The 15,072-nt window shown below is 44.6% G+C and overlaps 1 protein-coding gene across 1 annotated transcript in view; it reads right to left on the bottom strand.

The window, feature by feature from the left end:
• PARP14 (poly(ADP-ribose) polymerase family member 14) overlaps positions 1–12,677 on the bottom strand; it is a 49,150-nt gene extending 36,473 nt beyond the window's left edge. Inside the window, exons 1-5 of the mRNA XM_060099011.1 lie at positions 12,479–12,677; positions 7,978–8,102; positions 7,195–7,228; positions 3,844–4,086; positions 635–871 (exon numbers count right to left, since the gene is read on the bottom strand). Coding sequence (XP_059954994.1) covers positions 635–871; positions 3,844–4,086; positions 7,195–7,228; positions 7,978–8,102; positions 12,479–12,665 — 826 coding nt within the window. The 5' untranslated portion in view covers positions 12,666–12,677. The remainder of the gene's footprint in view (positions 1–634; positions 872–3,843; positions 4,087–7,194; positions 7,229–7,977; positions 8,103–12,478) is intronic.
• Between the last annotated feature and the right edge of the window lie 2,395 nt (positions 12,678–15,072).

Genomic DNA, 15,072 nt, shown 5'->3' with positions numbered 1-15,072 from the left:
TATCTCAAAGACTCTAAGAATTATATATTTTTCAGTCTGTCATAAGTAGAGACCCATGAGAGAACCTCCTCATATCTTTCAAAAACTTGACATTACTTCTCTAAAGTTTGAATCACTGGATTCACTTAGCATGATACACCAGATGTACAGGATTGCTACTTGGATTTCCAAAAATATATATGGAGGGACCTCCCTGGTGGTCCAGTGATTAAGAATCTGCCTTCCAGTGCAGGAGACATGGGTTTGATCCCTGGTCGGGGAACTAAGATCCCACATGCCACAGGGCAACTAAGCCCAGGCACTGCAACTACTGAGCACACGAGCCACAACTAGAGAGCCTGTGTGCCGCAACTACAGAGCCCACACACTCTGGAGCCCACTCGCCACAACCAGAGAGAAGCCTGCACGCCTCAACTACTGAGCCAGCGCACCGCAACAAAGGTCCCGCGTGCTGCAACTAAGACCCGATGCAGCCCAAAATAAAATGAATGAATAAATTTGAAAAAACAAAAAACAAAAATATATACAGATAAAAATAAAATATATCAGAATTCAACTGTTAACTGTTAAGATCTATTAACATGGTTTTAATTATGTCAGGTAAGGTTTACAAAATTAGGCTAATAGGTATTACCTTTTCTGTCAAAAAATTCAATCAGTGCTGAACTCTCATCAGGAAAACATTCAATGCTGGCCACTCTTCCCCCTCCATTAAGAGGATTTTCAAATAAACATTTCAAATCACGGTCATCAACACCAGGTGGCAGGTTTTCAACTCGGACTGTTTTTGTCACTTCCAGAAGTCTTGCAGAAAGCTGAAGTGCTTTCACTGAATGGTGCTTGATACATTCATCAACAAATTTCAGGGCATCTACAAACCATAATCAATTAATCAATCAATCAAACATTATGATTATATCTTTATATTATATAGAAGAAACTGAATATTAATTGAGATAAAGGCGGGAGGCTAAGCACTCAATTTTTAAATGCAAGATTTTAATTCCCACATGAGAATCTACATGCCTAAAGCTTCCAGTCTCTGAACAGCAATGCACATAGAAATGTCTTACCTGGATTGCTGACACTGAGTCGTGTGCCTGCCTCTAGTCACAGCCCCTTCCACCCCTCCTTGACATCACCACCTGAATGCACTCTCCACAGTACAAATCTCATTTCACTCCTTCCTCAAGTCCTGCAACGGCTCCCCATTACCTGCAGGCATGAGTTCAAGCTCCTTGGCTAGGCTTACAATGCCCTTGGCTATCTGACTTCAAACTAATTTCTAAATGTCACCTCTTGTTATTACCGACCGACCATTCATTTTATTTTCCACACTGCCACAAAAACCAGTGATTATTTGGAAAACTACATTCTCTTTTGCCTTTGTATATACAATTTCCTCTGTCTAAAGCGCCCTTCTCCAATTTTTTTACCCTGGTCCTGTCCCTCCTTCCAGACTCAGCCCAATTATCTCTTTCAAATTAATAAATATTGACGGTGAGCCCATGACGTAACAGGCTCCGGGCTAGGATCCGGGGATAGAGGGGATGGATATAACAGCTCCTTGAAAGTTCACCATCCAGGAGGGAGGAAGTCTTGAAAGTAAACAAATGGCCTATTTGGGGATCAAATGAGGTGGGAAGATTAATACTGAGAATCAGACAAGGATTCCCAGAGTAAGTAGTCACTGATCTGAGTTTTGAAGGAGGAAGAAGAGTTTACCGGGTATTTAAGGGGAGGAAACATTTCAGGCAGAGGGACCAGCAGGGGTGTGTAGCAACACAGCATATCTGAGACCTGATAGCCTGGTACTGCTGGAGTATAAACTTCAAAGAAAAACCAAGCCACCATGCTTGTGTCCTCTTTCCTCCCATTCCCCACAGCCTGCTGTTCACAGCAGAGGGAAGCAGCTTCTCCTCTTGCATCTTCATTGTTCACTTATGAATGAATTTCCTCCCTGCTCCACACGAGTTCCTCAAGAGCAGGAACCAAAAATTATTCATCTGTGTACCTACAGCAAGACAAGTACCTGGCACATAGTAGGTATCAAGATTTCTGATCAATGAACAAAAGCAAGTCAACTTAGTTTTACCTTTATAAGAAATAATCATAAATTTGAAGTAATAATAACTCCCTTTTTTGAGTCCTTATCATGTCTCAGGTACTATGTTAAGAGCTTTTCAAACACCATCTTATTTGATCCTCACAGAAACTGTATTAGGTAAGTATTATTGTCCCCATTTTATAGATGAGGAAAGTAAAGCACACAGAGGGTAGTAACGTGGTCAACCTCAGATAATTAGTTAAATGGTGGAACTAGAATTTTGACTTCATGACCTGTGCTGGTTGATTAAGATCAACCATTCCACTGCCATGGCCGTGGAAGAGTGAGGGCTTGGAATTGGAGAATTTCCTTGACTTCCAGAGATGGCTCTTCCAATCTCAGAAACTGTCCACAGACTCCTCACACAGACCTTAAAGAGCACTCATTTTCTGCGTCACATGCACTTACTCATCCCTGCATATGTGACAACCATGAAAGTATTTCCATAAAATGTTACAAAAAACCCAAACGAACTTTTTAGCCAACCCCACTAAGGAAATATATGGTAAAGGGGTAAGAGAACAGGCTCTATAGAGGTGGGCTGCTTCAGTTCAAATCCAGTTCTTCCAGTTATTGGCATCTCTGTGTCTCTGATTAGCATCTGTGTCTCTGTCTCCTCAACTGTAAGATGAGGAATAATAATAATCTCAAAAGGTTGTTGAGGGCTTCCCTGGTGGCGCAGTGGTTGAGAATCCGCCTGCCGATGCAGGGGACATCGGTTTGTGCCCCGGTCCGGGAAGGTCCCACATGCCGCGGAGCGGCTGGGCCCGTGAGCCATGGCCGCTGAGCCTGCGCATCCGGAGCCTGTGCTCCACAACGGGAGAGGCCACAACAGTGAGAGGCCCGCATACCACAAAAAAAAAAAAAAAAAAAAAAAGGTTGTTGAAAGGAACAAATAAATTAATACGTGGAACAAACTTAGCATAGTACCTGACTTATAGTAACACTATATGAGTATTTTCTGTTATTATTACTCTCCAGTAAGTCCAGTTTAGTAACACAGATCAATATTTACTCCTCCCAATGAAATAACACATGGGAAAACATTGAGTCCTTTGCTTGGAATCTCTTTAATAACCTGACTTTAGATTTCTGTTTCGGTGTGTTATTTCTGTCTCTCTGTCTGTCTGTCTCTCTCTCACACACACACAAACTCATATAATAAAGTTTGACTTATTAAACATATCAGAGGGACTTCCCTGGTGGTGCAGTGGTTAAGAGTCTGCCTGCCAATGCAGGGGACACGGGTTTGAGCCCTGGTCCGGGAAGATCCCACATGCCACAGAGCAACTAAGCCCGTGCACCACAACTACTGAGCCTGCACTCTAGAGCCTGTGAGCCACAACTACCGAGCCCTTGTGCCACAACTACTGAAGCCTGCGCCTACAGCCCATGCTCCGCAACGAGAAGCCACCACAATGAGAAGACCGCACATGGCAACAAAGAGTAGCCCCCACTCACCAGAACTAGAGAAAGCCTGCGCACAGCAACGAAGACCCAACGCAGCCAAAAATAAATAAATAAAATAAATAAACTTATTTTAAAAAATCAGAATTTGGTTTCAGAACGAATTTGCTTCTCTTTCAAAATAAGAAAGCATCTGTATTAACTTGGAGTCCTCTCTTACTAGCTATTAGAAAGAGTGAAGCTTTCAGAAACGTTCCATAATCTAGGTGTCCCAAATCCCAAAGTGTAGTGCAAAGTAGGCTGACAAATGGAGCATCCTTTGATCTTACCAGTATATTTTTGAAAGGTAACTACAGCAACATTAAAATCTTGTATTAATTCCACTTTAAAGTCATCATTGGTCAGGCCACTTATGTTCTCCACTAACAAGATTAGCATCACATCAGTCACATTTGGCTTCAGATTTTCAAATGCAACCAAAGAGGAAATATTTTCACATTCTTTTAGGGCATCTTCCTTTTTTTCTGATCTTCTATTGAGAGAGATATTTGCATCTAGTTCTTCTGATGCATCTGATTTTAGGGAGACAAAAAGGGTACAAGATGTTATATTTATCTACCATGTTCTTAGCAAAGTAAATTATCATAAGCTAATTACACTGCCCTCTTCCCTTCCTGGTCTCTTGGCTAACTCAAATAACACAGATCTTAGGGGACTTCCCTGGTGATCCAGTGATTAAGAATCCCCCTTCCAATGCAGGGGACGTAGGTTCGATCCCTGGGCAGGAAAATAAGATCCCACATGCCGCAGGGGCCGCAACTAGAGTGAAGACCCAACGCAGCCAAATAAATAAATTTTTTTTTAAAAAAAACAGATCTTAGAGGACTTTTAGCTTAATTTAATTAAAATAAAAATAGTATTTAATTGTCTATTAATACGATGTTGATGATGATTATGTTCAATTTTATTACACTCTTTTCTGCCTTGTTTCTCTAAGGAACCTGCCTTGTTTTTCATAGCACTTGACATATATTTCTATCACAGCACCAAATTACAGTTATTGAACCAAGCTACTCCAAAGCAAGGGACATATTTATTCATCTTTGTATTGATGGCATATGGTATATAGTTGAGGTTCAATAAATGTTTGCTGAATTGGAGAATTACTGATCAGGTCACTGGAGAAAAGCAAGACTATCCCATGCCCATATTTGGGCATCACCTAACACATTATGCTCTGAAAAGCAATAATTTCCTATCACTGGGAGAGAAAGGACACTTACAGTGAATGACTAAGGAATGCACATGGAAGATAAAATGGCCCAGAGAATTATGGGTATACCTCAAACTTATAGAATAGCAACCACCCAAGCCAGCTTGTTCCGCTTCATCGTTGGCCGTAAGTGAGTTACATATACAGTTGACCCTTGAACAACACAGGGAATAGGAGCATCAACCCCCTGCACAGCCAGGTAACTGCGTGTAACTTTGACTTCTCAAAATCTTAACTACTAATAACCCACTGTTGACCGGAAGGCTTACTGATAACATGAACAGTCGATTAACACATATTTTGTATGTTATATGTACATCTACATATATTTTATGCATTCATGACATAGTTAATTTTTTCTTAATTTGTTCAATATTGCTAAGCTATGCAGTTCATCTGTGAGTTTTTTCAAATTGTCACAAATTTCCAGAAAATTTTCAAATATATTTATTGAAGAAAATCCACTTATAAGTGGAGCCACACAGTTCAAACCCGTGTTGTTCAAGGGTTAACTGTATACAGAAGGTCAGTCTCACTCTATGATTGTGCAATGAAGCATAATGAGTATGTTATGATCTTTAGACATTCTGTGAGCAACTATTCAATTAGCACCCTTATGTTCAAGGCACTGGTTGTGTGGAGATGGGTGCATACAAAAAATGCTAGAAGAGGAAATTACCAGTTTTCTAATGGATGTATACAAAAATAAATAAATAAATAAGAAATGGAACTGACATTTGTAAATATTTATCATGGCAGAGTAAAACGCTATGTGCTCACCAAATCCATCGTTTTCTTCCTAGGCAACATTTCCCAGACTTCCTACAGTTGAGTTCCTACAGTAGACTTCATGTGGCTAATGGAATATGGGTGGATCTGGCGAATTCCATTTCCAGACCTGGCCAATCAAATCTCCTTTATGTGAATCTCCTTCTCCCTTACAGTGACCTTGAAGGCCACATATCACAGATAACAGTGTCAAAAAGATGGAAGGAGCCTGGATTCCTGAATAATTGTGTGAAGCAGTCTAGACTCCCCCCACCACCCTAGCTGCCAACTACACTGAACTGTGATTTGGGGAGTTGTTTGTTATAGCAGTTAGATGACCCTGACAAAAACTCCTGTTATGTGCTGGATGTGACACCACACAAACACACACCACCACACAAACACACTCATGCCAAACAAAAAATAGCTTAAGGATTCAATAACAACATAAATTAGCATTCAGTGAGATAGGCATGACAAACTGGAACGACTACCGGAGTCGGGGTGAGCTATATGAGTTCGACCCTTGACTCTGCCACTCTTTAGCCATGTGACCTTGGGCACATCTCTTAATTATAAAATGAGATTACTGGACTTAAGTGAATGGAAAGAGCCTTTCCACCAATATAGTTTATAACCCCAGGACTATTAGAAGCTTCATCACAAGAGTGGCTTGGTTGACTGCCAAATAAAGAGTGTCAACAATCAAGCCAGGAATCCAAACAAGAGAGATGAAGGAATTGAGCGGGCTTGGAATGGCTTCAGAGAAGAGGAAGAACCCGAGTAGATCTTGAAGGCTATCCTAGAATTTAGGTAGAGAAAAGTGGAGTAGAATGTATTGTGAGCAACAGAAGTATAGACAGAGTGCCGAGATTGCACCAAAACCATTTACGAAATGGCAATTTGACAAATGAAGCTTAAGGAGCACTTGTGCAGAGGTGTAAGAAATGAGGTCACATATAAGTGATATCATATGGTATTTGTCTTTCTATGTGGAATCTAAAATACAACACAAATGAACATATCTACAAAACAGAAACAGACTCACAGACGTAGAGAACAGACTGGTGGTTGGCAAGGGGGAGGAGGGGTAAGGGAAGGAAGGATTGGGAGTTTGGGATTAGCAGATGCAAACTATTATATATAGGATGAACAAGGTCCTACTGTATAGCTACTAGGTTGCCGGATGTTTTCTACAGCAGATGGGATGAGAAGAGCTGCCGATGGTCTGGAGAGCTACACCCACATCCTGCACCCAGCGCTCAGAAAGCAGCACTAACTGACTTAGCCACACACAGCACCCACTGTCACATCATGTCCTTGCTTCACAATGGCCGGATGGGCACAGGTAGACTCTAAAGGTCAGTTCATCCACCTCCCGGGTACCTCTTTATCCTCCCATCAATTGCAAGGTGTCTCCCAGCCCCCACAGAGACAGCTGTTCCCATCCTTCTGACCTGAACCCTTAGGGCTCAAGAGGCAACCCTTGCACAGCTGGCTAGGAGGATGGAGATGATGCAGCCCAAAGCATCTCTCAGCTAACAAACCCTGCCTTGTGAAGTCAAGAAGAGAAGGATGACCTCCGCAACACAAAGTGTTTAATATTGAAAGCAAAACTGCCTGGTGAATGAGAAGTTACCTGATTCTTTGACACGTTCTTTGGTCTTGGATTCCTGAAACCCAAACAATAAAGTAGCATTAATAAATTCCTAAGAATCTTTTTACATTAAGAAAGTGTCCCTAGGACCAGACTGGAGATGTAGGGTCTACAGAAATTATAACTAAAAGCTCAGGCAATGATGCTGTTGAATATACAGCACATAAAACACCAGTAAAAACGAGTCACAAATAAAAGAAACCCCAAAGGAGCACCAAGTGTTTGAGGTAAGACCTAAATCAGAGAAATAATTGAGCTCATGTTCTTTGTTCCATTTAACATTTATTGAGTGTGTACTATTAACAAGCACTAGGCCACGTGCTTTACTAAGGCTGTCTCATTTAATCCTCACAACAATCCAATAATCCAAAGAGGTCAATACTATTACTATCCCATTTTACACTTGAGGAAATACTTAGTACATGTAGTATATAGATCGCTGGCCCCTCTAAACCATGTGAAAATGAAACAAATATATCAAGTACCTGGACAAACAGACCCAAGATTTTACATCTCAAACCACCATTATGGTAACCCCCCAATCTTGAATTTTCCAAAGTGTCAAAAATCAAACAAAAAGTGCTTCTTCTTCCATTCTTTCATACCTACCTTATCACCACTCTCACTCCCTCCACAGCTGTAAGTTGCTTTCCTCACCCCAGTTTGAGTTGTACTTCTCATTCCACTATATTTCCTCATCGTGGCTCCCATCCCACACACCTTGGGAGAACACCCTACTTCCCTTGTAATCACCCCTTTACTTACCACTGTTGGAATTTTCCCCTCCTGGACTTCATCCGTGGCTCTGGGCAACTGGACAGTTAACTTTAATGTTCCTTTTCCTGGCCATACTAACTCGTGGTTCTCTCTCGCCAGAACTTGCTGCCGAACTGAAATATTTTTAAAAAGCTAACTGTTAAGCAATCTTTATTCACAAAATTATTCTATGATTTCCATAGGCTTCATCATCATCAGTCAACGGCTTGGTCAGTTTCTCAAGAGAGGCTATGTGTGGTGAAAAGGGGGAAAGTTTAGCAAGCAGACACAGATTTGAATTCTATCTTTAAACTTACTTTTCTAACCCTGAGCATGTTCCTTAATAAGCCTTATTTACAAAATCTCAGTCTTCGTGTCTATTAATTAATGAAGACTGTCTTGTGTGGGTGTTACATGGATTAGATTCAAGAAACATTATAAAGAACTTAGTACAGTACGTGATGCCCAGTAGGCACTCAGAAAGGTAGCAATATTTATTCTACAGTGAAAGGAAATAATTAAATTATCCCTCACTGTGAGCCAGGGACGCTAGGACATGACATTATGAAAGTCATGTTTTAGGAAAATGACTCAGGTGAACGTGAGCAGAATAGCGAGGAGCCTCATTAAAAAGGTATTTCAATCAATTCTTTAACCTGTGATGATAAGATGGGAGAGATTCTTACCAAAAAAAAAAAAATTAACACATTTGGCAGCTAGGCTGTAGTGGAAGAAAAAAAATGAACAGTGGACATGAGTCCACATGAGTCTGCATGAGTCTGCACCAATCTCAGACCATCCATATTTAATTTTATTTAAGGAGAAGCTGACAATAATCAGGAGCAAAATTATGACCAGAAAACATGATAAATGTACACATCTGAAACAGGATTTAAAATCTTTTTTTTAGGGCTTCCCTGGCGGCGCAGTGGTTGAGAATCTGTCTGCTAATGCAAGGGACACGGGTTCGAGCCCTGGTCTGGGAGGATCCCACGTGCCGCAGAGCAACTAGGCCCGTGAGCCACAACTACGGAGCCTGTGCTCCGCAACAAGAGAGGCCGCGACAGTGAGAGGCCCGCGCACCGCGATGAAGAGTGGCCCCCGCTTGCCACAACTAGAGAAAGCCCTCGCACAGAAATGAAGACCCAACACAGCCAAAAATAAATAAATAATAAATAAAAACAAATAAATTTTTAAAAAGCCAAGCATTTGAAGCCCTTTAAAAAAAATCTTTTTTTATAAATTTATTTATTTTTTAATTTTATTTATTTTTGGCTGAGTTGGGTCTTCGTTGCTGCGTGCGGGCTTTCTCTAGTTGCAGCGAGTGGGGGCTACTCTTCGTTGCAGCGAGCAGGGTCTACTCTTCATTGTGGTGAGCAGGTTTCTCATTGCGGTGGCTTCTCTTGTTGCAGAGCATGGGCTCTAGGTGCGCGGGCTTCAGTAGTGGCACGCGGGCTTCAGTAGTGGCACGCGGGCTTCAGTAGTTGTGGATCGCAGGCTCCAGAGCTCAGGCTCCGTAGTTGTGGCGCACGGGCTTAGTTGCTTCGCAGCATGTGGGATCTTCCCGGACCAGAGCTTGAACCCGTGTCCCCTGCATTGGCAGGCGGATTCTTAACCACTGCGCCACCAGGGAAGCCCAGGATTTAAAATCTACAAGGCAATTTACACTCGACTTTTCGGAAATTCAGCCAATCATATAGAAGTACACAGCTTCCATATAGTTTCTGTTTGCTATCCACTCATTTCTACAGAGGAGTGCTTTGGGGCTCATTCTTATTATGTGAATGGTAAGAATCAAGTTGTGTTACACTATGGGCCTGCACCTGTTGGGGCCACTTCCTTCCCTGGAGGGCAGAGGGCGTTCTTGTGGGAGAAGAACTTTGCCCGAGGGACAGTGCTGGGGTAGGTAATTTGATGTTAGCAAACCCCTAACCACTTGCTTCTGAGAAAGCCATTACTCTGGGAGGAAACCAAAACTGAACAGGGACTTTCCACCCCTAAGAACTTTGACCATACAAAGAGCTGCACTAAGCTTTGAGTGCGTATGCTGGGCAGGTACTACTGCAAGAAGGGCATTAGAGCAGTCTAGAGGTGGGTGAAGGGAGGAAGTGGGCTGGGAGATGGGAAGGAAGAAACATGGCAGGGAGACTGAAATCACTTCTGCTTCGAGGACTAGAACAGAATGACATTATCATCACACAATTATATTTTTGCTGTTTGTATTTTTACGAGGTTTGTATTTTCTACAATTATTTCCCTTTTTGTTCATTCAGGGTCATCAACAAACAACAGGGATTCTCAGACTTTAGCGAATCAGCGTCACCTGGGGTGTAGTTAAACATGCAGATTCCCACCCACCCCACACTCAGGGTACCTGAGTCTCTAGGACAGAGCTGGGAATGTGCCTGTTTAACCTGTTGTGATTTGGACGCAGGGGGTCTGTTGCCACAATGTGAGGACTACTCTTGAGGATAATGGGATTTTAAAGAAGAAAGAAGTGTCCCCAAGGGCCAGGCCCATGGTGATGTTGACAATCGGAATCAAAATGGTAAAATCCTTTGAGGAAAAGTGAAGCCCAGGGGAAATGGCTTACATTGCACAGATGCCCTTTTGAGCATTGCTTGGTGAAATTAACCCTTGGAAAACTTTTTGACATTGTTCTAAGGGCTCTGAGCCAGGGAGGTCTCCTGACCCCTGCCCACCTCGCTTCCTTCACACTGGTCTGTGCACCCCTCTCTTCTCTGGGTTTCATTCTTTCCTTTTTGCATCCCTGGCCTAGAGCATTCCAATTGCTCTGATGGCCTCGTAAGCCTCCTTGCTTCTCCTCTGACCCAAATGCTTCTCCAAATCCAGCAACAGGAGGCAGGGTCAGTGGTTGTCCACATCCTTGCCTTTGAGATTCTGATGGAAAAAACTGTGCACTGGGAGAACAGCAGGTCATGTGCTTCCCAGTGCAGACCTGGTAGGTGTCTCGAGCAAGCAGATAACCGGTGGGTACTTGTCCTCCCGCTTCCCTAATAGCAACAGCATGAGGAGAGGTTAACTCAGCTGCTCAATTGCCTACGGGGAGGGAACTTCCCCCTCAAAGCTCAAAACTCCTAACCCTCAAAATCAACTCAGAATGCCAACCCTGCTCCCAGCCTGAGGACCACCCTGAAACCGACTGGAGAGGTTCCAGCAGACCCTCGACAAAGATACTGTGCACTGATCAACAGTACCTGCCTTCCCCCTCCAACAAGCCTCTATATTTACATGCAGACAATGAGATTCTGGGCAGTGCTTCTGCCCCTCTCCCAAGTGATCCCAGAATCACTGGGAATCTCCATGACCCACGGGGAAATCCCTGTGACTCCTCACATTGCTTAGCTCCATCCTTCCCCATCTAAAAAATAAGAGAAAGCACAGGGGCTCTCCCTCTCCCTCTCTCTCAAGTGGAGCATCCTGTAGAATCAGTTACCAAATCCAGACAGTACGCAAACATGCATCTTCCATCCCCATGCTGACTTTCCTTGTTCAAGGGCTCACTGGTCCTCACTTGGACATTGCATGACACGCTTCAAAGGTCTGATGTCCGTGGTCTCTCCCAACAGAAATCACTGTACTTATCTGCAACCAAATTTATCTCCCAAAAGTATATTTGGACGTGGCTCACCCCTGTCTACCTGTCGGGGAAAGTTCGTACTCCTTCGCATGTCATGCAAGGTCCTCTTTTATCTCAACCCAATATTCTATTAGCCTTAATTTCCACCCCACTTCTTTTTAAAAAGGAAGTTTAATAAAAGAAGGCCTAAGACTTTTTAAAATACAAGCACCCCCTTTGTAATCTTATAACATTTCCCAGATCCCACCTGTTCTTTTTAGTGCCAGTCTCCAGACCTCGCTTGTGCGCAGAGATAAGGAAAGGGCTCATTCCTCAAACCAAAGCTGCCCAAGGGCGCCCAGCACTTCCCTGGAGACGCCTTTGCTCTCCCATCCCCAGCACTGCAGCCAGCTCCCATCTGAAGAGCCCTCCCCAGTACCTCGCCTATCAAGAACTGAATTCACCCTCAGGAGTCAGTTCAGATGTGACTTTCCTGGAAACCTTCTCTTCCCTTCAAATTGTGTTCCCATAAACCTCTGGAGTTCCAGAACTGCGGCTTTCATAGGAAGAAGACAAAAATTGCAATGGCATTGCAACTCTGCCCCTAACACACGATGCCACTACACGATGTTGCCTCGTAAAATGAGGTGGGTGCACCAGCACTCAGGCAGCTCCCTTCAGTCACACGGTGCTAAATGTTTATTTAACCCACCTGGGCTGTCTGCCACCAGCTCCGGGAGCGCCTGGAAGCGCCGCGCAGGGGGAACCGCAGCGGCCCCGACGCGCCTTGTCTATTCTGCGCCCCCCACGCTCTTTCCTACACCTGCGGCAGTAGCCGGACGAATTCTCCCGCCGCGCGCCCCAGCCCCAGGTTGCCCTGGAAGGAGAGCCCCGCTGTCCCCTCTCCCCCGCACCCCTTGCCCCCCTCACCGTCGTCGAGGTAGAAGAGCACAAGGAAACGAGGCGGGCTCCCCGGCGCCTGGCGGACCTCACACTCCCCGCCTCCTGATCTCTTCTGGCTCTGGAAGTACAACTGCAACTTGGTTCTCAAGTTCTTCGGGGGCTGGGGACCCCAGGACCCTTCGACCAGCAGCGGGAAGGAGCCGGGCGCAGCCATCCTCCCCTCCGCTGGTCCGGCTCCGACTGCAGGTCCCGCCCAAATCCCGGTGGTTAAGCCTCTTTCGCTTTCGTTTCCCAGAACACTCCTCCCACCCTTAGTTCCTGCCTTTGGCTTTAAACAGCTGACCCAAGCTGGGACTAGAAACCACCGTCCTCCCGACGCCCCCTTCCCAATTCTTCACCTTCATCTCTGGACCACGGCAGAAGGTGGTATCGCCTTCGTGGCCTCCCTGCATCTGTATACGCGGGACCCTAAGCTCAGGGCACTATCTGCCACTCACCCAAGCCACAGGTGAAATCAGCAGCTCTGGTCACTAGACCTTGCGGAAACACGAAGAAAGCTTAATTTTGGCCGCAGGCCGCCGTTTTACAAACTCTGATTCTTTAGAATGTCTGGGGCCCATTTTCAGACTTCTTTCAACAGTCACCTAATTATCAGAATTTTACCTTGCTTCCCTCCTGACCTGTTAATATTCTGTGTCTAGAGATGTGGGGGAAACAGTACATTCACAGCTGTCTTTTTATGGAATATTGGCTAGGAGCCACGCACGCTGAATGGATTCAACAAACAGACACCGTCTGTGCCCTCCCTGCGCTCATGAAGCTGTGGGGATGCAGAGCAGTTAGGACACAGTGGAATAAGTGCTTTCGGAAGGAATATGCAGGTGTTCCTGGAACAAATTAGGAGGGGCTCCTAGCCCAGGTGTGGGAGCTCAGGGAGGGTTTATGGGGAGGCAACATGGAACCTGAAGCCAAGGGTGATTGGGGATAACCTTGGCGGGTGGGGAAGAGGGGAGTTCCGTGTGATTTACTTGTATGGGATCCCTTGAGCTGCTGGGCAGTAGCCAGAATAGAGGCAGGAGGCCAGCCAAGTGGCTACTGTAGTGTCGCAGGGGAGAGATGAGGGTGACTGAGACCAGGGTGCTGGCCTAGGAGGACAGAGAAGGGGTGGGGTTCCGAACTGACATTGGACTTGCGGAAGGATGTGGAAAGCGAGAGCAGACACTCGAGCGTGATTCCATGGTCATCTCAAGCGTGATTCCATGGTCATCCATGCATGGCCTGAGCAGCTGGCTAGATAAAAGTGGCATCTACCCGATGGGAGCACTAAAGTGGGAGAGAGGCTAGGAATGTGTGTATCCTTGACCATAGTAAGGGAGTGTTTCAAGTGAGAAGGAGGGATCATCATTCAAATACAACCAATACATCAGGTGAGAGAAATGTCTCTTGGACTCGGAGGACCTGGCAAGCGCTGTCTTCTGGTGAGGAGGGAGTAGAGGGCGGTGGACAGAGATCCGAAAGGAAGGGAAGGGAGGCAGCAAGCGTTGTCAGCTCTTTCCAGAAGTGTGACTGTGAAAGGGAAGAAGTTAGGTAGCAGCTTCTGGGGTTATAGGATCGGGGAGGTGTTGTTATTTTTGTTTTTTGGCTTTTAAAATATGTTTCAGCTGGAAGAAGCTTAGAAATGTTTAAATAGTGTTAAAAAGTAAAAGGAAGTTTGAGGACACAGGTTGTGGGAGAAGGTGGGAGGGGATCCTGGGGGCATTGGCCCAAGGAAGGGACACTTTTCCCACTGCACCGGGAAGGAGGAGCTGGAGTACAGAAGTAGGTGATTTTGAATGACTGCCGATGGGAAGATCTGTAAATTCTCTCCTGATAGATTCTGTTTTCTCTGTGAAGAAGGTGATGAGGCCTCTTAGGCACTGCCAGAATTAGAGCTCCTTCTCCCTGCAGGGCTGGACCTTATGTATTCTCCCTTAATCACAATGAAACAAAATTTCAGGAAGAAGAGAACCAGAGATGGGCCAAAGAGAGGTTACAGGGCTTTAATTCCTAATACATAATAATGCTAAACAATATTCAGGTATTTTCTCCTACCTCCAGCTTTCTTCCTGCAGGTGGCGCTCATCATCCAGTCCAAACCACCCGGGGCCCCTGCAGGGGGAAGTGGGGAAGATACAGAACGGCCAGCCAGGGCTCTCAGGCACCGTGGTGACTGTTTCTCTTCAGGGCATTGTCACCCTTTCCCTTCAAACCACAACTAAAATCGGCACTCTCCTTTAACCAGTTTGGGAGTCCAGAACTGGACAAACAGTTTATCTTTTTCCTCACACCATCGTTCTACAAAAAATAAAATCAGAGAGAAATAAACTATAGTAGAAGTTGTGGCAGGCCATTTCTGGATTTCTTTCAAGGATTTATTTAATTATTAACGGTGTATTTTGTCACACATGGTCTGCTCATTATTCCTGGGTTGACTGGGCAGAATCTATCAGAGAATCAGGATGTCAGGTCTTGAAACCCAAGGGAAAAAAAAAAATTCTAGAAGGAGCAAATTGTTAACCATCATTAGCCCCTAAAGTACTTTGTCTTCTCTCCTCAGTTGTTTTGACCCTTTTCATCTGTTG

Source organism: Mesoplodon densirostris, chromosome 5 (assembly GCF_025265405.1).
Source record: "Mesoplodon densirostris isolate mMesDen1 chromosome 5, mMesDen1 primary haplotype, whole genome shotgun sequence".
NCBI lineage: Eukaryota > Metazoa > Chordata > Mammalia > Artiodactyla > Ziphiidae > Mesoplodon > Mesoplodon densirostris.
This window is presented reverse-complemented; position numbering and strand designations above follow the sequence as displayed.